This window comes from Piliocolobus tephrosceles, chromosome 1 (assembly GCF_002776525.5).
Source record: "Piliocolobus tephrosceles isolate RC106 chromosome 1, ASM277652v3, whole genome shotgun sequence".
NCBI lineage: Eukaryota > Metazoa > Chordata > Mammalia > Primates > Cercopithecidae > Piliocolobus > Piliocolobus tephrosceles.
This window is the reverse complement of record NC_045434.1, coordinates 107,555,067-107,580,201: the sequence shown is the minus strand read 5'-3', so window position 1 is coordinate 107,580,201 and position 25,135 is coordinate 107,555,067. Positions and strand designations below refer to the sequence as shown.

Genomic DNA, 25,135 nt, shown 5'->3' with positions numbered 1-25,135 from the left:
CAGCAGGAAGCTGAGGTGGGTGGATCACTTGAGCCCAGGAGTTCAAATCCAGCCTGGGCAGCATAGTGAGACCCCATCTCTAAATAAAGTGAAATAAAATAAAAATTTTTGAAAAAGAAAATGCAAAAAACAGAAAAAAAAAACATAAATTACATGCAAGGGAACAAAGAATGACTGCAGAATCCACAGCAACAGTATAACCCAGAGTCCATCAAATAACATCTTTAACATGCTGCAAGGAAAAAAAAATGCCAACCTGGATTTCTATGTACAACAAAAATATCCTTCAAAAATGAAAGAGAAATAAAGAATTTTCAGACAAACAAAAAGGTGAAGTTTTCAGGAGCAGATATTAATATTTCTTACATTGTAAGAATGCACAAACAACAAACAAAACGAAATATTAAAGGAAATTCTTCAGGTAGAAGGGAAATGATACCAGAGCAATAGAACTGAAAGAAAAATACACAGCTTCATAATTACAGTTCAAGATTTCAACATCCCCTTTTAGTAATTAATTTTAAAATTAAGCAAAACATCTGTAAGATAATAGAAAACATGAACAGCATTTTCAACCAACTTGACCTAGTTACTATTTATTAGAAGATGCCACCCAACAGCAGCAGAATCCACATGCTTTTCAAGTATAGATGATACATTCACAAATATAGGCCATATTCTGTACCACAAGGCAAGAACTGATACGTTTAAGAGGATTTAGACTTAAATCATATAAAACATGTTATCTGGCCATCATGAAATTAAATTAGAAATTATTAATGATGATAGGAGGATTGCTTGAGGCTAGGAGTTTGATACCAGTCTGGGCAACATACCAAGACCCCATCTCTACAAAAAAAATCTTTTTTAAACGAGGCAGGCAAGGTGGCATGTACCTATAGTCCTAGCTACTTGAGAGGCTGAGGTGGGAGGATCCCTTGAGCCCAGGAGTTTGAGGCTATAGTGAGCTATAATCACATCAAGAGTGAGACCGTCTCTTAAAAAAAAAAAGAGAAAGAAATTACTAACAGATATTCAGAAATTAATAATTAATAGCACACTTCTAAATAAACTGTGAGTTGAATAAATCACAAAGGAGATTACAAAATATTACACATATCAACCAACAAATTGAAATGTATCAGACACAATATATGAAAATTTGTAGGATGTAGCTAGAGTAGTATTTAGATGGAAACTGACAGTATTAAATACTTATATTAGAAAATAATGAAGATTTCAAGTTAGTGATCTAAACTTCTACCTTAAGAATCTTAAAAGGGAGAAAAATACTTATTTTAAGTAGAAGGAAGAAAACATAAAGAGTAGAAACCAGTGAAATAGAAAATAGAAAAAAATCAATGAAACCCAAAGCTCATACTTTGAGATCAATAAAAGTGATAAACCTCTAACTAGACCGCTTAGGAAGAAATTAAACACAAATTAATGCTATCAGGAGGCTGGGTGCAGTGGCTCATGCCTGTAATCCCAGTGCTTTGGGAGGCTGAGGCAGGAGGATTGCTTGAGTCCAGGAGTTTTTGACTCTGTTACTACAAAGCAAAACAATATCAGGAATGAGAGAGGTGACATCACTGAAAATCCTATAGATGTTAAGTGTGTAAGTGGATGATAAATAATTTTTTTTTTTTTTGAGACAGTCTCCCTCTGTCACCCAGGTCCTGGAATTCACTGGTGTGATTATAACTGAACTTCCATTTCTTCCATCTCCTGGGCTCAAGTTATCCTCTTGCCTCAACCTCCTTAGTTGCTGGAACTACAGATGTGTGCCACCGTGCCCAGCTAATTTTTTTTTTTTTTTAAATAGAGATGAGGTCTTGCTATGTTGCCTAGGCTGGTCTCAAACTCTTGAGCTCAAGTGATCCTCTGGCCTTGACCTCCCAAAGTGTTGGAATTATAGATGTGAGACCCCACACCTAGCCTAATAAGGAATATTCTGAATAACTTTATGCCAATAAACTCAACAACTTAGATAAAATGGACAAATTCTTTAGAAGACAAAGACTACCAATGCTCACTCATGAAGAAATAGGTGAGCTGAAAAACCCTCTATCTATTAAAGAAATTGAATTTTAGTTTTTAACTTTCCTATAAAGAAAACTTTAAGGGGAGAGGGGTAGGCACCATCTCTGCTGTTTGGTCAACTCAGCCATTCCAGCATGCGGGCTTTGAAGAGTCCAGAAGTTCCGGACACAACACAGTGGCTTTGCCAGATCATGGCCAGACTGCTGCTTTAAGCAGTCTGGATCACATCCTCCTCACTGGGCAGGGCCTCCCAGCTGGGCCCTCCAGCCATGCCCACTGGCACATACTATGGACAGAGCTCTGATCTCTCCCTGGGGTGGAGTGCCCCAGGGAGGGCTGCCACCTGAGCCCTCTTAACTGTTACAGCCTACAGGCTTTGGAGAGTCCAAGTTGATGGGTAGAAGCGGTTCTCCACCAGGACACAGCTGTTCTGTTGAGGCGTGGTCAGACTGTTTCTTTAAGCCAGACTCTGATCCACTCCTTGTCTCAGCTGGTCCTCCCAGCTGGCTCTTCCCAGCCAGGGCCTTCAGCCACCACCCATGTTCTATGGAACTGACAGAGCTCCAATTTCTCCCTGGGACAGAGTACCTGAGGGATGGGCAAGCTGCTACCTTGGCCGTTTGGGCCCATCAATGGGTCCATCCTGTGGGCCTTGGAGAGCCCAGACCAATAGGGAGCTGAAGGAATCCCTAACACAACACAGCTGTTCTACCAAAAAGTAGCCACACTGATCCCGTTCGTCTTCACTGGGTGAGACTTCCCAACCGGGGTCTCCAACCACCTCCTCCAGGTACATTTGGGCTGGCAATAGGTCAGTACCCACCTGGGACAGAGCTTCCAGAGGAAGGAGCAAGCTGCCATCTTTGCTGTTTTGCAGGCTTCACTGGCGATACCTCCAGGTACAGGATGAACCAAAGCAACTAGAGTCTGGAGCAGACCCCCAGCACACTGCAGCAGCACTGCAGAAGAGTGGCCAGACTGTTAAAAGAAAAACAAATAAACAGAAAACAACAACAAAGAAAAACCACAAAAACCCCGTCCAAAGATCAGCAACCTCAAAGATCAAAGGTACATAAGCCCAAAATGATGAGAAAGAATCAATGCAAAAAAAGCTGAAAACTCAAAAACCTAGCATGTCCCCTTTCTCCCAGATGACCACAACACCTCTCCAGCAAGGTCTCAGAAGCAGACTGAGGTTGAGATGGCTGAAATGACAGAAGTAGGCTTCAGAAGATGGGTAATAATGAACTTCACTGAGCTAAAGGAGCACATTGTAACCCCATGCAAAGAAGCTAAGAATCATCATAGAACAATACAGGAACTGACAGCTAAAGCCATTTTAGAGAGGAACATAACTCCCTGTTAGAGCTGAAAACACACTACAAGAACTTCACAATGCAATCATAAGTATTAATAGCAGAATAAACCAAGTAGGGGAAAGAATCTAAGAACTGGAAGACTGGCTTTCTGAATTAAGACAGGCAGACAAGAATAAAGAAAAAAGAATGAAAATGAATGAACAAAACCTCCAAGAAATAGGGGATTATATAGAGACCAAATCTACGACTGATTGGGGTACCTGAAAATGATGGGGAGAATGGAACCAAGTTGGAAAACATACTTCAGGATATCATCCAGGAGAATTTCCCCAACCTAGCAAGACAGACCAAGCCAACATTCAAATTCAGGAAATGCAGAGAACCCCAGTAAGATACTCCATGAGAAGATCATCCCCAAGACAATTAATAATCAGATTCTTTAAGGTTGAAATGAAAGAAAAAATGTTAAGCACAGCCAGAGAGAAAGGCCAGGTCACATACAAAGGGAAGCCACCAGATAAAAACGGTGGACCTCTCAGTGGAAACCCTGCAAGCCAGAAGAGATTGGGGCCAATAATCAACATTACCAACCCAGAATTTCATATCTGGCCAAACCAAGCTTCATAAGCAAAGGAGAATTAATATCCTTTACAGACAAGCAAATGCTAAGGGAATTCATTACCACTAGACCTGCCTTGCAAAAGCACCTGAAGGAAGCACTAAATATGAAAAGGAAAAACCATCATTGCCAGCCACTACAAAAACACACTGTGGTGCACAGACCAGTGACATTATGAAGCAACCACCATAAACAAGTCTGCCAAATAACCAGCTAGCGTCATGATGACAGTATCAAATCCACACATAACCATGGTGTCCTTAAATATAAATGGGCTAAATGCCCCAATTAAAAGACAAAGAATAGCAAGCTGTGTAAAGAATCAAGATCCATCAATACACTGTTTTCAAGAGACCCATTTCACATGCAAAGACACACATAGGCTCAAAATAAAGGGATGGAGGAAAATTTATCAAGCCAATGGAAAAAAGCAATTCTAGTTTCAGACAAAATAGACTTTAACCAACAGACTTTAAAATAGACTTTAAACCAACAAAGATCAAAAAAGTCAAAGAGGGGCATTACATAATGGTAAAGGGTTCAATTCAATGGTAAGAGCCAACTACCCTAAATACATATGCTCCCAATACAGGAGCACCCAGATTCATAAAGTTCTTTATTTTTATTTTTTATTCTTTTTGAGACGGAGTCTCACTCTGTCTCCCAGGCTGAAGTGCAGTGGTGCGATCTTGGCTCACTGCAGCCTCCACCTCCTGGGATCAAGCAATTCTCCTGCCTCAGCCTTCTGAGTAACTGAGACAGTAGGTGCCCACCACCACACCTGGCTAATTTTTTGTATTTTTTGAGTAGAGACAGAGTTTCACCATGTTGGCCAATCTGGTCTCGAATTCCTGACCTCAAATGATCTACTCATCTCAGCCTCCCAAAGTCCTGTGATTACAGGCATGAGCCACTGTGCCTGGCCATGAAGCAAGTTCTTAAGGACCTTCAAAGTGACTTAGACTCCCACACAATAATGGTGGGAGACTTTAACACCCACTGACAATATTAGGCAGATCATTGAGATGGAAAATTAACAAAGATATTCAGGACCTGAACTCAGCTCTGGATCAAGAGGACCTGATAGATATCTACAGAACTCTCCACCCCAAAACAACAGAATATACATTCTTCTCATCACTGCACGGTACTTACTCTAAAACTGATCACATAATAGGAAGTAAAACACTCCTCAGCAAATGCAAAAGAACTGAAATCATAACAATCTCTCAGACCACAGTGTAATCAAATTAGAAATTAAGATTAAGAAATTCACTCAAAAATTAGTTGAATATGATGGCATACTCCTGTAGCCCTAGCTACTCACGGGGCTGAGGCAGGAGAATCGCTTGAACCGGGAGGTGGAGGTTGCAGTGAGCTGAGATTGCACCACTGTACTCCTGTCTGAGCCACAGAGTGAGACGCTGTCTAAAAAAGAAAAAGAAAGAAAGGAAGAAAGAAAGAAAAGAGGAAGAAAGAAGGAAGGAAAGAAAGAAAGAGAAAGAAAGAAGTTCACTCAAAACCATACAACTACATGGAAATTGGACAACCTGCTCTTGAATGACTCTTGGGTAAATAATGAAATTGAGACAGAAATCAAGAAGTTCTTTGAAACCAATGAGAAGAAAGAGACAACATATCAGAATCTCTGAGATACAGCTAAAGCAGTGTTAAGAGGGAAGTTTATAGTACTAAATGCCAACATCAAAAGGCTAGAAAGATCTCAAGTTAACAACCTAACATCACAACTAAAAGACCTAGAGAACCAAGAGCAAACAAACCCCAAAGCTAGAAGAAGACAAGAAATAACCAAGATCAGAGCTGAACTGAAGGAGAATGTAAAGAATCAAGATCTATCAGTACACTGTTTTCAAGAGACCCATCTCACATGCAAAGACACACATAGGCTCAAAATATGAAAGAGACATGAAAAACCCTTCAAAAAAAAATCAACAAATCCAGGAGCTGGGTTTTTGAAAAAAATAATAAAATAGACTGCTAGCTAGACTAATAAAGAAGAAAAGACAGAAGATTCAAACAAACACAATCAGAAATGATAAGGGGGAATATCACCACTGACCCCTCAGAAATACAACCAACCATCAGAGAATACTATAAACACCTCTATGCAAATAAACTAGAAAATCTAGAAGAAAATGGATAAATTCCTGGACATATACACCCTCTCAAGGCTGAACCAGAAAGAAGTTGATTCCCTGAAGAAACCAATAGCCAATTCTGAAATTGAGGCAGTAACAAATAGCCTACCAACCAAAAAAAGCCTAGGATCAGAGGGATTTACAGCTGAATTCTACCAGAGGTGTAAAGAGGAGCTGGTACCATTTCTTCTGAAGCTATTCCAAATAATTGAAAAGGAGGGACCCCTCCCTTACTCATTTTGTGAGGCCAGCATCATCCTGATACCAAAACCTGGCAGAGATACAACAAAAAAAGAAAACTTCAGGCCAGTATCCCTAATGAACATCAATGAAAAAACCCTCAGTAAAATACTGGCACACCGAATCCAACAGCACATCAAAAAGCTCATCCAGCACAATCAAGTCGGCTTCATCCCCAGGATGCAAGGCTGGTTCAACATACACAAATCAATAAACATAATTCACCACATAAACAGAACTAAAGACAAAAACCACATGATTATCTCAGTAGATGCAGAAAAAGCCTTCGATAAAATTCAACAACACTTCATGTTAAAAATTCTCAATAAACTAGATATTGAAGGAACATATCTCAAAATAATAATACCCACAGCCAATATCATACTGAATGGACAAAAGCTAGAACCATTGCCCTTGAAAACCAACACAAGACAAGGATGCCCTCTTTCGCCACTCCTATTCAATATAGTTTTGGAAGTTCTGACAAGGGCAATCAAGAAAGAGAAAGAAAGCATATTCACATAGGAAGAGGAAGTGAAACTATCCCTGTTTGCCGATGACATGATCTCCTATGTCTAGAAAATTCCACTGTTTCTGCCCAAAAGCTTCTTAAACTGATAGGCAACTTCAGCAAAATCTCAGGGTACAAAATCAATGTGCAAAAATTGCTAGCATTCCTATATATCAATAACAGGCAAGCTGAGAGCCAAAATCCAGAATGAACTCCCATTCACAATTGCCACAAAAAAAGAATAAAATACCTAGGAATACAGCTAACAAGGGAAGTAAATGACCTCTTCAAGAACTACAAATGACTGCTCAAAGAAATCAGAGATGATGACACAAATAAATGGAAAAACGTTCCATGCTTATGAATAGGAAGAATCAGTATCATCAAAATGGCCATACTGCCCCATAGTAATTTATAGATTCAATGCTATTCCCATTAAACTATCATTGACATTCTTCACAGAATTAGGGGGAAAAAAACTATTTTACAATTCATTTGGAACAGAAAATCAAATGTTCTCACTTACAATTGGAAGCTGAGTGATGAGAACACATGGACACATGGTGGGGAACAACACACACTGGGGCCTGTTGGAGGGTGGGAGGAAGGACAGCATCAGTAAGAATAGCTAATGGATGCTGGGCTTAATACGTAGATGATAGGATGATCTGTGCAGCTAATTACTATGGCACACGTTTATGTAACAAACCTGCACATGCACCCCAGAACTTAGAATAAAAGTTGGAAAAAAGAAAGAAAACTTTAGGCCTGGGTGATACTGGTAAATTGTTCTGAACATTTAAGAAAGAAATAATACCAATTCTACACAAACTCTTTTAGAAAATATAGGAGGGAACATTTCCCAACTCATTCTGTGTTGTGAACATGATTCTGATTCTAAAATCAAACAAAAATATTAAAAGAAAATGTTAGGCTAAAATTTTTCTTGAATGTAGACTCAGAAATTCTTAACAGTATTTTAGCAAGTCAATATATATATAGCAATATGTAAAAGGATAATACATTATGATCAAGTGGAGTTTGTTTCAGGAATGCCAGGTTGGTATAACATTTCAAAATTAATATAGTAATACTAGAAAACAAAAACCAATGATCTTTTTAATAGATGCAGAAAAATTATTTGGCAAAATTCAACTCCCATTTTTGATAGAATCTCTCAGAAAATTAGTCTGCCATTTATTACCCATATTGCCTCTTAGCTATAAATCTACTTTCTTGCCTGGTTGTGATACTGTAACATTTGTCTCCTGTCCGTTGGCACAGTGTTAAGCTTTCAATAGAGGGCACAGGAAGGATACTGGACAAAGAAGAGAGTTCTTTTCCTGGTTCCAGTGTATCTTTTTCTTTTTGCTCCTGCTATCCAAAAAGACACCCAGCAAGTTTCAGCAGTACCCTAGCAGTCAGCTTCTCAGTGACAAGTTCAGTGGCACACCTGCAGGAGACTTCCTTACAGCAAGTTCAGCAACACCCTCACAGGTGATTTCATGAGTACCAGCAGTGTACCAGCTGACTTCTTAGCAGTTTCCTGGTGAGTTCTGTGACATCCCATTTGGTCCCCCAGTTTTCAGCAACATCCCCTGCAGCCAGTTTTCCTATGGATTACTGGCAAGTCCAGCCAGTGTCTGAGCTGGTTTTCTATTTACAAACCCCACTCACCACCATAGGTAGCTTGCTGGTGAATTTCATTGGTACCCCATGCAGTTCCCTGCCTATAATCCTTGACCCACTACCTGTAAACTAGCTCTGTCCTCAGGCAACCCAGCAAAATTCCCCACCATCCACTGGGCTGTTACCACACCCTCTTCAATGAGGTCTGAATCCCAGACTTTGGGAGAGTCCTTCCCTTCCAAGTTTGTTCCTGATTTAACTATTCTGCCTCAGCTTTAGGGTGATATTCTTTAGAGTCTTTGTTTATTCCTACTTAGTTAATTCCCTGTAAACAGTTAACAATTCTGTATACTAAACTGTCTCTGTTCAGATTGCCATGTGGTTTCTCTCTCTTGTCTGGATCTTGATACAGAATTAGTACAAGTAGTGCTCCCAGGAGACAGAACCTCCAAGAAGGGATTTCAGAATTGGTTTTGGTTGTCTTGGCTGATCTTACGTGGAGTGCCAAGTTTCTTCCAATGAGAGGTGGGATGCTGATAATTCATGAGAAGTCATGGCATCACAATTTAATTACAGTATCACCTACAGTTGATTGTGAAGAAATGACAAATGAACCCAGTACCTTGAGAGCCCAAATGACTGCTGCACTTGACTGTTATGGCAGTAGTTATGGCTACGAACACTGTAGTATAGGATGGATTCTCCTGTGTGTCAAGCACTTACAGAGAGAAACTGGCAAGATAAAATCAAATGGTTTACTATTATTATTATTATGAACTAATAAAATAAGATTTTGTTACCATTTTTCAATGATCTCTACTCGATACAGATGTTTGATAACAGAAAAACTTATAAGAAGGAGACATTGGTTGGGCATGGTGGCTCACGTCTGTAGTCCTAGCACTTTGGGAGGCTGAGGCAGAAGGAAATCTTGAAGCCAGGAATTCGAGATCAGCCTGGGCAACATAGCAAGACTGCATCTCTAAAATGATGAATGAATGAATGAATGGAGGCATTAACACAAAATAAATACCAAATAAAAATCATTTAAAATTTGAAAGATAATCACATACATATTTAGCATTTGAATTTTTCACACCTAAAATTTTATTTATTTATTTATTTATTTTTGATTGATTGATTGATTTTTGAGACAGAGTCTTGCTCTGTTGACCAGTCTAGAGTACAGTGGCACGATCTCAGCTCATCACAACCTCTGCCTTCCAGGTTCAAGTGATTCTCCTGCCTCAGTCTCCTGAGTAGCTGGGATTACAGGTGCGCGCCACCACACTTGGCAAATTTTTGTGTTTTTAGTAGAGACGGGGTTTCACCATGTTGGCCAGGCTGGTCTCAAATTCCTGACCTCAGGTGATCCGCCCGCCTCAGCGTCCCAAAGTGCTGGGATTACAGGTGTGAGCTGCCAAGCCTAACCCTAAAATGAAATTTTAAAGCACAAAGTATCAATTGTTTTATCTGATGGTCTTGATCTTTGTTTGGTGATAAATATGCCAGACAAGTATGCCAGAAAAAATTGTATTTCATTTTGCACTGACATTCATCAAATTTATTAAGAGTGTATCAAAAAACATCCTCATATTGGGCATTACAATGTATGTTGTTTCATATAATCTCATTTTCTTTTTTAATTGTGAAAGCATTTTGTCTGCTTCTCCTGATTTTGATTTTGCCATTGAAATCTATTAAATATATTACTTTTATTTCAGATTTTAGATCCATTTCTAATTTCATGTTGGAACGTTCTACAGTAGCATTCACTTTCTCTCTTTGCATTTCTTCTGTTAAATATTTACAAAGCACTGAAGCTTGTAACAAATAATCAGTGAAAAATGCCAGAAAATATTATTGGATAGTATTCAAATAACCTAATATTTAGATTTCCCAGCATGGTTAACAGCATTACACAGAGTTGTGTGTTGAGACTGCCAATTTAAGGACTTAGCCTCCAAACTTGTTATTTCTTGGAACACAACTCGTAGGATTTATATAAAGTATAATACACATATCATCTTATTAGTATTGTTTTATGTAAGAAAGACCCACCACCAGCAGATATGGCCATGAACACACACTTGTGGGAACAGCTGCAAGTAAGACTGACTTGAGTATATTGTGACTGCTACTCTCCCACATGCTTCTGTCCTGGTTCCTGGCAATGTCAACCTTAACCTTTGATTCTGCTTTTCAGCATTTCCTGCTCTTGCTTTCAGTTGATATCAGCGGATTTCTTTAAGCCAGATGTCTCTATGTCAAATTGTTAAACTTTAATTGGTGCAAGAGAATTAGAACTTTTTTGTCATTTTTCCTGGCAACTAATTTGTTGTAAGATTTAGAGAAAACAAATTACCCAAGAAACTCCAGAAACCATTCCTACTTAGAAACAGTAACGTAAATCAACTGCAGCTCTCATATATTGCAGGTGGAAATGCAAAGACATCTACTTTGGAAAGTAATGTGACATTTTCTTATTGAATTAAACATACACTTACCACAATACCTAGTAATTTCACTCTTAGGTATTAACTCAACATACATTTAAATATATGTCTATCCAAAGTCATGTAAGTTAATAGCAGCTTTATTTATTATAGCCCAAATCTGGAAACAACCCAAATGTCCATCATTGGTGAATGGATAATTAGTTTTGGTATATCCATACGGTGGAATACCAACTGAATAAAACAAGACAAAAGATCAATGAGGAAACAGAGGACTTTAACAATATGAGACCAAATGGACCTAACGGACATACAGAACATTTCATCCAATAACAGCAGAATATACATTCTTATCTAGCATGCATGGAAAATTCTCTATGATAAACCACATTAGGCCACAAAACAAGTCTTAATGAATTTAAGATTTAAATTATGTAAAGTATATTCTCTCAGCATAATGGAATGAAACTAAAATTAATTAGCAGAAAGAAAACAGGAAAATTTGCAAATACATGGAAAGTAAACAGTGTATTCTTAAACAACCAGTGGATCATGAGAGAGTTTTGGAAATATCTGGAGATAAATTTTTTTAAAAGATACAACATATTAAAACTTATGGAAGGTAGTAAAAGCAGTACCAAGAGGGAAGTTTATAGCAGTAAACACATTAAAAGAGAAGAAAAATCTCAAGTCACCAACCTAATCTTATACCTTAAGGAATTAGACAAATAAGAACAAACTAAACCCAAAGTCAGCAGAAGGAAGGAAATGATAAAGACTAGAGCAGAGATAAACTCAATAGAAAACATAAAAGAAAAAAATCAACCAAACCAGGAGTTTTTTTTTTTTTAAAAAAATCACTAAAATTGATAAACCCTTACTTCCTTACTTAGATTAAGAAAAAAAAGACTTAAATTTCTAAAATTAGAAATGAAAGGGGAGATATTATAACTGATGTCACAGAAATGAAAAGAATTATAAAGACTACTGTAGTGAAAAGTTAGATGCCAACAAATTGGATGATCTAGAAGAAATGGATAAAGTTTTAGAAATATAAAACTACCAAGACTGAATCATAAAGAAATAAAAAATCTGAAGAGTCCTATAACGAGTGTGGAGATTAAAGCAGTAATCAAAAACCTCTCAACAAAGAAAAGCCTAGAACCTGGTGGCTCCCCTGGAGAATTCTACCAAATAGTTAATACCAGTCCTTCTCAAATTCTTCCAAAGAACGGAAGAGAAAGGGACACTCCTAAACTCATTTAAACTTGTTACCCTGATAACAAAACCAGACAAAGACACAATAAAGGACAACTACAGGCCAATATCCCTGATGGATATTTGACACAAAAATTCTAAAGAAAATACTAGCAAACCAAATTATATTGCACATTAAAAAGATCATACATCTTGACCAGCTAAAATTTATGCCTGGAATGCAAGGATGGTTCAACATATAAGAATCAGTTAATATAGGCTGGGTGTGGTGGCTCAAGCCTGTAATCCCAGCACTTTGGGAGGCCGAGACGGGTGGATCACAAGGTCAGGAGATTGAGACCATCCTGGCTAACACAGTGAAACCCCGTCTCTACTAAAAAAAATACAAAAAAACTAGCTGGGCAAGGTGGCGGGGGCCTGTAGTCCCAGCTACTCGGGTGGCTGAGGCAGGAGAATGGCGTAAACCTGGGAGGCGGAGCTTGCAGTGAGCCGAGATCCGGCCACTGCACTCCAGCCTGGGTGACAGAGCAAGTCTCTGCCTCAAAAAAAAAAAAAAAGAATCAGTTAATATATTATACCACATTAACATCTCAATACAGAAAAAGCAAAATTCAGTACCCTATCAGGATTTTTAAAAATACTCAACAAATTAGGAGTAGAAGGAAACTACCTCAACATAATAAAAGCTAACATTATGCTCAACAGGGAAAGACAGAAGACTTCCTGTAAGATCCCGCAATAAAGCAAGGATACCCACTCTTGCCATTACTATTCAACATAGTACTGAAAATTCTAGCCAGAGTAATAAGACAGGAAAAAGAAATAAAAGGCATTCAACTTAGAAAAGACTTAAAATGATCTCTCTTTGCAGATGACATTTACATCTTAAATGTAAAAAGAATTTGAACAACCTGGGTGAATCTCAAAAGCATCAGGCTAAGTAAAAGAAGCCAGACAACTACTGGAATCAAATTAATGTATGATTCCATTTATATTAAATTATATTAAAGGCAAAACTCTACTGATAGTAGGTCAGTAACTGCCCACAGTGGAGGACTGCAAAGAGGCCCAAGGAAACTTTGGGGGATAATGGTTTCCAAAGTTCACTTAATTGTACTGTTAGAATTAGTGCATTCTATTGTAGATAAATTACTTCTTTCATACCATCAATATTTAGAAAATGAAAGTTTATGAAAATGTTACTTACAATGGCATGTAAGTTTTTTTTAAATACCTACAAATTAACCTCTAATGAAACATAAGACCTCCATAGGGTGAAAATTAAGGGATGCTAAAGAAGATCTAAATATGCTGAGAGATTTCTTATTCATGAATTAAAGACAGTATGGCAAAGATATCAGTTCTACTCAAATTGATTGGTAGATTCAATGTAAATTCCATAAAAATTTCAGCCTTTTTAGCCTGTTTATCTGATTTTAGAATGTATATGGACAGGCTATGAATACAAAAAGCAAGATAGGTGGACTTGCTATACTGTATATCTAGATTTATTAGGAAAATAGAATAATTATAACACTGATAATGATACAGGAATGGTCAGTAGGTAGAAAGCCTAGTAGTAAACACCCAAGCTTATATAGACATTGCTATGAAAGAAGTGCTGTGGCTGATCAGAAGGGAAATTAAGACTTTCAATAAATCATTTTGAGTAGTCATTTGGAAAAAATGGAAATTGAACTGGTACTTCTCACCAGCTCGCCCATCCCCACCACTGTGTTAAAGTCCTAGGTGTGAAAGGCAAATCTGTAATGCTTTTTAAAAAGAATATAGAATATCTCCATAGCCTTAGGAAAGGATTTTTTTTTTTTTTTTTTTTTTTTTTCCGGACAGTTTGCTTTATGCATTCAGACAATTGAGGCTTGCTTTCCAGGTGCAACCCAGTGCCCTGGATGTCATCAGCACAGGCTGGGAAAGGATTTTTTTCAACTAGACACAAAAACCGTTAGCTGTAAAGGAAAAGATTGATACATCTGACTACATTAAAATTAAGAACTTCTGTCATCAAAATACAATTTTTTAAAAAGGTGAAAAAATCAGAATGTGACAAGATACTCTCTGTTCCTCTACATTTATTTCTGCAGTACAAATAGTTTACATGTGATTGGCACATATGTAGAAAATGACATAAATTTAACTGAGGTTATACTAGTTTCTATGCCATTTTCCTCAGCAAGCTAATTTTTTTTTTTTTATCATCAAATAGCCACAAGTAAATAGAATAAACGAACACAACTGAATATTGCAGCTGAGGAAGAATATGGCAGTGTATATGATGCCTGTATACTTCAATCTGGCATCTTTTCTGTTTGACTTTGTGTTCTGTTTTTAAAATCTTTATTGCACGATTTGCCCTATCTTCATTATTTAGTAGGCTAACCCTTTTTTATACCCCTTTCTGTCAAGCCACCTTTTCATTTCTTTCATTTTCTTAGAAGACAGAGTATTTTATTTATTATTTTTAATTGGGAATTTAACATGTCTTTTAAACTGTATTAATATTTTAAATTAGAACCATTATTTATTTTGTTAGTGTTCTGGTTACAAAGTTGCAAAGGTTTTGAGAAGTCAACCATGTCTCTGTTTTCTCCATAATCTCTGTTATTTTGGGTGCATGATTTTTCAGAAAGTGCTGTTTCAAGAAAACATGTTTCACAGAAATCCCCCATTTGCAATACGTATGTCTGACAATGGACCACAGTACTTCATCAATACCAAGGCAGTTATTTCACATTTTAACATCTCTACAGTTGGGATGCATTTTAGAATAGATGAAATCTTTCCATTGTAATTGCCAGGTTATTTTGTTTCTTAGGGATAAAATAATGATGCACTTTAGAAGGGGTTGGTTACTTAGATTTGATGATTTACTATAATATTCAGAATATAAAGAATTACAAATCAATTTTATTTTTTATTATACTTTAAGTTCTGAAATACATGTGCAGAACATGCAGGTTTGTTACATAGGTATGCATGTGCCATGGTGGTTTGCTGTACCCATCAACCCAACATCTAGGTTTTAAGCCTCATATGCATTAGGTATTTGTCGTAGTGCTCTTTTCACCCCTTGCCCCCCACACTCTGACAGACCCCAGTGTGTGATGTACCCCTCCATGTGTTCATGCGTTCTCATTGTTCAACTCCCACTTATTAGTGAGAACATGTGGTGTTTAGTTTTCCATTCCTGTGTTACTTTGCTGAGAATGATGGTTTCCAGCTTCAACCATGTCCCTGCAAAGGACATGAACTCATTCTTTTTTATGGCTGCATAGTATTCCATGATGTACATGTGCCATATTTTCTTTATCCATTCTATTATTTATGGGCATTTGGGTTGGTTCAAAGTGTTTGCTATTGTGAATAGTGCTGCAGTAAACATATGTGTGCATGTGTCTTCATAGTAGAATGATTTATAATCTTTTGAGTATATACCCAGTAACAGGATTGCTGGGTCAAATGGTATTTCTAGTTCTAGATCCTTGAGGAATTGCCACACTATCTTCCACAATGGTTGAACTAATTTACACTCCCACTAACTGTAAAAACGTTCCTATTTCTCCACATCCTCTCTAGCATCTGTCATTTCCTGACTTTTTAATATCTGCCATTCTAACTGATGTGAGATGGTATCTCATTGTGGTTTTGATTTGCATTTCTCTAATGACCAGTGATGATGAGCTTTTTTTCATATGTTTGTTGGCCACATAAATGTCTTCTTTTGAGAAATGTCTGTTCATATCTTTTGCCCACTTTTTGATGGGGTAGTTTGTTTTTTTCATGTAAATTTGTTTAAATTCCTTGTAGATTCTGGATATCAGACCTTTGTCAGATGGATAGATTGCAAAAATTTTCTCCCATTCTGTAGGTTGCCTGTTCACTCTGATGATAGTTTATTTTGCTATAAAGAAGCTCTTTAGTTTAATTAGATCCCATTTGTCAATTTTGGCTTTTGGTGCTATTGCTTTTGGTGTTTTAGTCATGAGGTCTTTGCCCATGCCTACATCCTGAATGGTATTGCCTAGGTTTTCTTCTGGGGTTTTTATGGTTTTAGGTGTTACATTTAAGTCTTTAATCCATCTTGAATTAATTTTTGTATAAGGTGTAAGGAAGGGGTCCTGTTTCAGCTTTCTGCATATGGCTAGCCAGTTTTCACAACACCATTTATTAAATAGGGAATCCTTTCCCCATTGCTTGTTTTTGTCAGGTTTGTTGAAGATGAGATGGTTATAGATGTGTGGTGTCATGTCTGAGGCCTCTGTTCTATTCCATTGTTCTATGTATCAATTTTGTTACCAGTACCATATTGTTTTTGGTTACTGTACCCTTGTAGTATAGTTTGAAGTCAGGTGATGTGACGCCTCCAGCTTTGTTCCTTTTGCTTAGGATTGTCTTGGCTATATGGGGTCTTTTTTGATTCCATATGAAATTTATAGTAGTTTTTTCTAGTTATGTGAAGAAAGTTATTGGTAGCTTGATGGGGATAGCATTTAATCTGTAAATTACTTTGGGGAGTATGGCCATTTTGATGATATTGATTATTCCTATTCATGAGCATGGAATGTTTTTCCATTTGTTTGTGTCCTCTCGTATTTCCTTGAGCAGTGATTTGTAGTTTTCCTCGAAGAGGTCCTTTATGTCCTTTGTAAGTTGGATTCCTAGGTATTTTATTCTCTTTGTAGCAATTGTACATGGGATTTCAGTCATGATTTGGCTCTCTGTTTGCCTATCATTGGTGTATAGGAATGCTTGTGATTTTTGCACATTGATTTTATATCCTGAGACTTTGCTAAAGTTGCTTATCAGCTTAAGGAGTTTTGGGGCTGAGAAGATGGGACTTTCTAAATATACAACCATGTCATCTGCAAACAGAGACAAAGTGACTTCCTCTCTTCCTGTTTGAATACACTTTATTTCTTTCTCTTGCCTGATTGCCCTGGCCAGAACTTCCAATACTATATTGAATAGAAGTGGTGAGAGAGGGCATCCTTGTCTTGTGCTAGTTTTCAAAGGGAATGCTTCCAGTTTTTGCCCATTCAGTATGATATTGGCTGTGGGTTTATCATAAATAGCTCTTAATATTTTGAAATACGTTCCATCAGTGCCCAGTTTATTGAGAGTTTTTAGCATGAAGGTGTATTGAATTTTATTGAAGGCCTTTTCTGCATCTATTGAGATAATCATGTGGTTTTTGTCATTGATTCTGTTTATGTGATGGATTACGTTTATTGATTTGCGTATGTTGAACCAGCATTGCATCCCAGGGATGAAGCCAACTGGATCGTGGTGGATAAGCTTTTCGATGTGCTGCTGGATTCAGTTTGCCAGTATTTTATTGAGGATTTTCGCATCGATGTTCATCAGGGATATTGGCCTGAAACTTTGTTGTTGTTGTTGTGTCTCTGCCAGGTTTTGGTATCAGGATGATGCTGGCCTCATAAAATGAGTTAGGGAGGAGTCCCTCTTTTTCTATTGTTTGGAATAGTTTCAAAAGGAATGGTAGCAGCTGCTCTTTGTACCTCTGGTAGAATTCGGCTGTAAATCCCTCTGATCCTGGGCTTTTTTTGGTTGGTAGGCTATTAATTACTGCCTCAATTTCAGAACTTGTTATTGGTCTATTCAGGAATTCCACTTCTTCCTGGTTTAGTCGTGGGAGGGTGTATGTGTCCAGGAATTTATCCACTTCTTCTAGATTTTTTAGTTTTTTTTTTTTTTTTTTTTTTTTTTGTATAGAGGCATTTATAGTATTATCTAATGGTAGTTTGTATTTCTGTGGGATCAGTGGTGATATTCCCTTTATCATTTTTATTGTGTTTATTTGATTCTTCTCTCATTTTTTCTTTTTTATTCTGGCTAGTGGTCTGTTTTGTTAATCTTTTCAAAAAAACAGCTCCTGGATTCATTGATTTTTTGGAGGGTATTTCATATCTCTATAATCTTCAGTTCTGCTTTGATCTTGGTTATTTCTTCTGTTCTGCTAGCCTTTTTTTTCTTTTTTTTGATCCAGAGTCTTGCTCTGTCACCCAGGCTGGAGTGCAGTGGCGTGATCTCGGCTCACTGCAAGCTCTGCCTCCCGGGTTCACGCCATTCTCCTGCCTCAGCCTCCCAAGTAGCTGGGACTACAGGCGCCCGCCACCATGCCCGGCTAATTTTTTGTATTTTTAGTAGAGATGGGGTTTCACCACGTAAGCCAGGATGGTCTCAATCTCCTGACCTGGTGATCCGCCCCCATTGACCTCCCAAGGTGCTGGGATTATAGGCGTGAACCACCACGCCCGGCCCTGTTCTGCTAACTTTTGAATTTGTTTGCTGTTGCCTCTCTAGTTCTTTTAATTGTGATATTAGGGTGTCTATTTCAGATCTTTCCCATTTTCTGATGTGGGCATTCAGTGCTATAAGCTTCTATCTAAACACTGCTTTAGCTATGTCCCAGAGATTCTAGTACATTGTATCTTTGTTCTCATTGGTTTCAAAGAACTTATTTATTTCTTCCTTAATTTTGTTATTTACCCAGTAGTCATTCAGGAGCAGCTTGTTCAGTTGCCAAGTAGTTGTGTGGTTTTGGGTGAGTTTCTTAATCCTGAGTTTTAATTTGATTGCACTGTGGTCCGAGAAAATGTTTGTTATGATTTCCGTTCTTTTGCATTTGCTGAGGAGTGTTTTACTTCCAATTATGTAGTTGATTTTAGAATAAGTGCCATGTGGCACCGAGAAGAATGTATATTCTGTTGATTTGGGGGGAAGGGTTCACTAGATGTCTATTAGGTCTACTTGGTCCATAGCTGAGTTCAAGTCCTGAATATCCTTGTTAATTTTCTGTCTCGTTGATCTGCCTAATATTGACAGTGGGGTGTTAAAGTCTCCCAGTATTATTGTGTGGGAATCTAAGTCTCTTTGTAGGTCTCTAAGAACTTGCTTTATGAATCTGGGTGCTCCCAGATGTTGGGGTGCATGTATATTTGGGATAGTTAGCTCTTGTTGCGTTGATCCCTTTACCATTATGTAATGCCCTTCTTTGTCTGTTTTGGTCTTTGTTGGTTTTAAGTCTGTTTTATCAGAGACTAGGATTGCAACCCCTGCTTTTTTTGGGGGGGGAGGGGGTTTTCCATTTGCTTGGTACATATTAAATATTCATCCATCCCTTTATTTTGAGCCCATGTGTGTCTTTGCACATGAGATGGGTCTCCTGAATACAGCACACCAAAAAGTCTTGACTCTTTTGTCCAATTTGCCAGTCTGTGTCTTTTAATTGGGGCATTCAGCCCATTTACATTTAAGGTTAATATTGTTATGTATTAATTGTATCCTGTCCTCATGATGCTAGCTGGTTATTTTGCACATTAGTTGATGCAGTTTCTTCATAGGGTTGTTGGTCTTTGTATTTTGGTATGTCTTTGCAGTGGCTGGTACCAGTTTTTTCTTTCCATATTTAGTGCTTCCTTCAGGAGTAAGGCAGGTCTGTTGGTGACAGAATCCCTCAGCATTTGCTTGTCTGTAAAGGATTTTATTTCTCCCTCGCTTATGAAGCTTAGTTTGGATAGATTTGAAATTCTGGGTTGAAAATCCTTTTCTTTAAGAATGTTGAATATTGGCCCCCCCACTCTCTTCTGGCTTGTAGGGTTTCTGCAGAGAGATCCACTGTGAGTCTGATGGGCTTCCCTTTGTAAGTAATCTGACCTTTCTCTTTGGCTGCCCTTAACATTTTTTCCTTTGTTTCAACCTTGGAGAATGTGACGATCTTGTGTCTTGTGATTGCTTTTCCCAAGGAGTATCTTAGTGGTGGTCTCTGTTTTTCCTGAATTTGAGTGTTGGCCTGTCTTGCCAGGTTGGGAATGATCTCCTGGATAATATCCTGAAGTGTGTATTCCAACTTGGTCCCATTCTCCCTGTCACTTTCAGGTACACCAATCAATCATAGGTTTGGCCTTTTCACATAGTCTTATATTTCTTGGAAGCTTTGTTCCTTTTCATTCTTTTTTCTCTGATTTCGTCTTTAAGCTTTATTTCATTGAGTTGATCTTCAATCTCTGATATCCTTTCTTCCACTTGATCAATTTGGCTATTGATACTTGGCGTATGCTTCACAAAGTTTTCATGCTGTGTTTTTTAACTCCATCAGGTCATTTATGTTTTTCTCTAAACTGGTTATTCTAGTTAGCAGTTCCTGTAACCTTTTATCAAGGTTCTTAGCTTCCTTGCATTGGGTTAGAACATGCCCCTTTAGCTCAGAGGAGTTTGTTATTACCCACCTCCTGAAGCCTACTTCTGTCAATTCATCAAACTCATTCTCTGTCCAGTTTTGTGCCCTTGTCAGAGAGGAGTTGTGATCATTTGGAGGAGAAGCAGCATTCTGGTTTTTGGAATTTTCAGCATTTTTGTGCTGGTTTTTCCTTATCTTTATGGATTTATGTACCTTTGATCTTCGACGCTGATGGCCTTTGGATGGGGTTTTGGTGTGAGCGTCCTTTTGGTTAATGTTGATGTTATTGCTTTCTGTTAGTTTTCCTTCTAATAGTCAGGCCCCTCTTCTGCAGGTCTACTGGAGTTTGCTAGAGGTCCACTCCAGACCCTGTTTGCCTGGTTATCACCAGCAGAGGCTGCAGAACAGCAAAGATTGCTGCCTACTCCTTCCTTGGGAAACTTTGTCCCAGAGGGGCACTGGCCTGATGCCAGCTGGAACTCTCCTGTATGAGATGTCTGTTGACCTCTGCTGGGAGGTGTCTCCCAGTCAGGAGGCACGGGGGTCAGGGACCCACTTGAGGAGGCAGTCTGTCCCATAGCAGAGCTCGAGCACTGTGCTAGGAGATCTGCTGCTATCTTCAGAGTCGGCAGGCAGGAACATTTAAGTCTGCTGAAGCTGCGCCCATAGATGCCCCTTTCCCCAGGTGCTCTGTCCCAGGGAGATGGGAGTTTTATCTATAAGCCCCTGACTGGGGCTGCTGCCTTTCTTTCAGAGATGACCTGTGCAGTGAGGAGGAATCCAGAGAGGCAGTCTGGCCACAGCCGCTTTGCTGTGCTGCAGTGAGTTCTGCACAGTCCAAACTTCCTGGCGGCTTCCTTAACACTCTGAGGGGAAAAACCACCTACTCAAGTCTCTGCAATGGTGGACGCCCCTCCTCTCACCAAGCTCGATCATTCCAGGTCAACTTCAGACTGCTGTGCTGGCAGCGAGAATTTCAAGCCAGTGGTTCTTAGCTTGCTGGGCTCTGTGGGAGTGGGACCCACTGACCAAGACCACTTGGCTCCCTGGCTTCAGCCCCCTTTGTGGGGAAGTGAGCAGTTCTGTCTCGCTGGGGTACAAAAAAAAAACTCCTGCAGCTAGCTCAGTGTCTGCCCAAATAGCCACCTAGTTTTGTGCTTGAAACCCAGGACCCTGTTGGTGTAGGCACACGAGGGAATCTCCTGGTCTGCAGGTTGCAAAAACATGGGAAAAGCGTAGTATTTGGGCCAGATAGCACAGTCCCTCATGGCTTCCCTTGGCTAGGGGAGGGAGTTCCCAGGCTCCTTGTGCTTCCTGGGTGAGGCAATGCCCCACCCTGCTTCTGCTCACCCTCCATGGGCTGCACCCACTGTCTAACTAGTCCTAATGAGATGGACTGGGTACCTCAGTTGGAAATGCAGAAATCACCCACCTTCTGTGTTAGTCTCACTGGGAGCTGCAGACCAGAGCTGTTCCTATTTGGGCATCTTGCCAGCTCCCACAAATCAATTTTAAAGACATAAACCCAACAGAGAAATGGGGAAAGACTTGAATAACCACTTCACAACAGAGGAAATCTATATGACTTCTAAATGTATTAAAAAGAATGTTTAATCTCATAAAGCAATTGCATATTAAATATACAGTAAGGTGACTTTACACACCCAGGATATTGGATAAAGTTTAAAAGCCTCATGATAAGTATTGGTGTGGACAGAAGAGGATGCATGTTATGTAATTCCATTCATATGAGGTTGCAAAAGGGGCAAAAGTAAGCTATGTTGCTTTAAAATGCACTATTTTGTTGGTACAATCATCAAAAAGGAAAGGAAATCATCATCACAGATGTCAAAATGATAGTCACTTTTGAGGAGAGATTTATCATCAGAGACACCCAAGAAAGGTTTTTGAGGTCCTGGTAATGTTCTGTTTCTTTGCTTGGGTTGATTTGCTTATAACTAAACAGAAAGGGTAAATGAGTTATGTCAGATGTTATTCATAGGTCAATTAAGACGAGGATAAGACTTGGCCATTGAGTTCAGCGAAGTGGAGACTGTTGTTGAAACAGCACTTTGTCTCGTGAATGGTTGGGGAAAAGATCGTATTTGAATAGGCTTAAGAGACGGTGAGAGGAGAATTGGAGACTGTATGGCTCCAAAGAACTCTTCCTCTTCCTGGAGGCATTTTTGTGTATAAAGGAGAACTGTGGTGAGAACTGGGGGTGAGTGGGGATGTAGAAAGTTTTATATAAAATATATAGTATTAGGAGAATATAAAGATAAATTTTATGGAATGCCAAAAGCAATGGGGTAAAGGAAGGAAGATAACTTTATGTGTATTGGGTTGTATGGTTTTGTGGGGGGAGTGAAAATTTATAATACATTGTAAAGAGAATTAACATTAAAACTATTTTCTAGTCTTAGAAATGTATGGTAGAATTACACAACATTCATATCTGTCAGTGAAAAGAATCGTGGACAACATCCTGCTCAACGCCACTTTGCAGAAAGAGAAAGCCAAAAGAGATTAAGTACTTGATCTAAATTGTGCCATTAATAATAATCCCAGACCAAAACAGAGTTCCTCCTGCCCCTTGGATCAGTGCTGTTTTTATAGTATTATCTATAATATGGCTTGCTTTTAAATTGTTTTTTAGTCATTATATTTTATAGTAGAGTTTATTTGGATATCTCAGTTAGCCTTTGCTGTATAACAGACTACCCCAAAACTTAGTGACTTAAAATAGTAGTGTGTATTTCTCATGATTTCACGAGTTGGGCTCAGTTCGGACCATTCATGTGGCTGTAGTCATTGACGGCTCAACTGGATCTGGAGGGCCTAAGATGGTCTAATTCATGTGTCTGGGGCCTTGCTGCTTTTTGTTGGCTTGGGCTCTCTTATCATTCAGTAGTCTAACCTGGACTTCCTTGCATGGTAGCAGGAGCATTCCAAGAGGGTGAAGATGGAAGTCTAGATCCCTGAACTTGGACAGCAAAAGCATATCATCAATCCAGTCCAAATTCAAGGGATGAGGCAACAGGCCCCACCTCTTAGGAGGTGCAAAATATTGTCATCATATTTTTTCCATCTGTCATAGATAATTACAAATTGTAATTTTAATCATTGAATTTATTTTTTTTTTTTAAGAGGAAGGCTTTGTAAAATGTGTTGTTATAGAATCTGAATTTTATACCAAGGATCATGGGAAGCCATTGGTGGGTTTAGAGAGATTTTCTTTGTTTCCTCAGACTGTGTTTTAGAACGTCACTGACTGCAGTTTGGCGGAGGTACTAGGAGTGTAGCTGGGAAGAGGTAAAGGTTGACCTGGGAGTACCAACAATACAGGTCCTAGATAATGATATGAATTCAGTGATTATGGGAATGAAAAGAAGTATTTAGAGATACTTATGAGGTAGATTTGGTGAGTGGATGTGGAGTAGAGGGAGGAGCCCAAGACGACTGACTCTCAGATTTCCTACCTGGAGTGCTATTACTGAATAGGGGCCTAAGTGGAGAAACAGGTTTAAGAAGGAAAGTGTTCTTGTCCTAGACTTGCAGCCAAATCCCAGACTCTGTTCCCAGTGAGAATCCTGGATCTCTTTGTATTACGTAGTGTTTGAAATGACATTTCATAAAAGTGACTCTTGTTTAGTAAAATTCAGTAAAATGTAGCAATGCTGCCATAACCTGAATTTGTACCTTGAAGCTGAAAGAAAGTTTGTACTTTAGCATTTAGTGATCTGTTCCTGCAGTTAATTTTATGAAACAATTTACTTACTTAATTTTTAAAAATTACTTGAAGAGAATAATAGCTAAGAAGCCATATGTAAATACTTATCTTAAGCATTTTATTCACTTATAAAGTAACTTTATAACCAGTGTTTGTTCAAGTTTTAAAAATAAAGTTCATTAAAATAACTTATAAAAATTATTTTTTTTGTCTTTCACGACTCTAGTAAGTAGAATGTTTACATTTATGCTAGAGATGAAAAAAATACGTAGGATAACTACTTTAAAATAAGTCTATCTTTCGCCAGGTGTGCACATATATCAAAACATGTTGTATGCTATAAATGTATACAATTTTATCTGTGAATTTTACCTTAATAAAGTTGGGGCAGGGGAATGACGTATCTCTTATGTGTTCTCTACAGATGGAATGTTCTGTTACTTTGAATATTTTGTAAGTTTAAAAGTACTTTACAACCTACTTTTTTTTTTCTTTTTTCTTAGGCACTACAAGGGCCCCCAGGGATGGGGAAGTACCAGGAGTGGATTATAATTTCATTTCCGTTGAACAGTTCAAAGCACTGGAAGAGAGTGGAGCATTGTTAGAAAGTGGAACGTATGATGGTATGTCCCCAAAAATAACATCACCCCCCACACACCCAAAAAAACTATCTGAATGACTGGAATTATTTCAGAGGGAATTTGACCAGCAAAGAACCACTTTTTGAAAAAATTTTTTCTGCTCTGTTTTTGGGAAAATGTTCTTTTGATGGGGAGATTTGTAATTTACTAATTACAAATGGGATTAAATAATAAGCAAAAAAAGTCCGTCATATTTTAAAGTTGATTGTGAACAGTGTACTAAACATCAGTCAAACTGGCCAGTTTATATATTTCATAGTAATTCACATTCATCATGTGAACTCAATGAGTATTTGTTGATTGCTTTCTATTTGTGGTTGGGAATTCAAAATCTGTACTCTTAAAAAACTTA

At 38.4% G+C, this 25,135-nt stretch overlaps 1 protein-coding gene across 1 annotated transcript in view; it reads left to right on the top strand.

Annotated features, from left to right (window-relative positions):
• The window catches only part of MAGI3 (membrane associated guanylate kinase, WW and PDZ domain containing 3), a 290,328-nt gene that overhangs the window by 165,148 nt on the left and 100,045 nt on the right, over positions 1-25,135 (top strand). Inside the window, exon 3 of the mRNA XM_026456708.2 lies at positions 24,646-24,765. Coding sequence (XP_026312493.1) covers positions 24,646-24,765 — 120 coding nt within the window. The remainder of the gene's footprint in view (positions 1-24,645; positions 24,766-25,135) is intronic.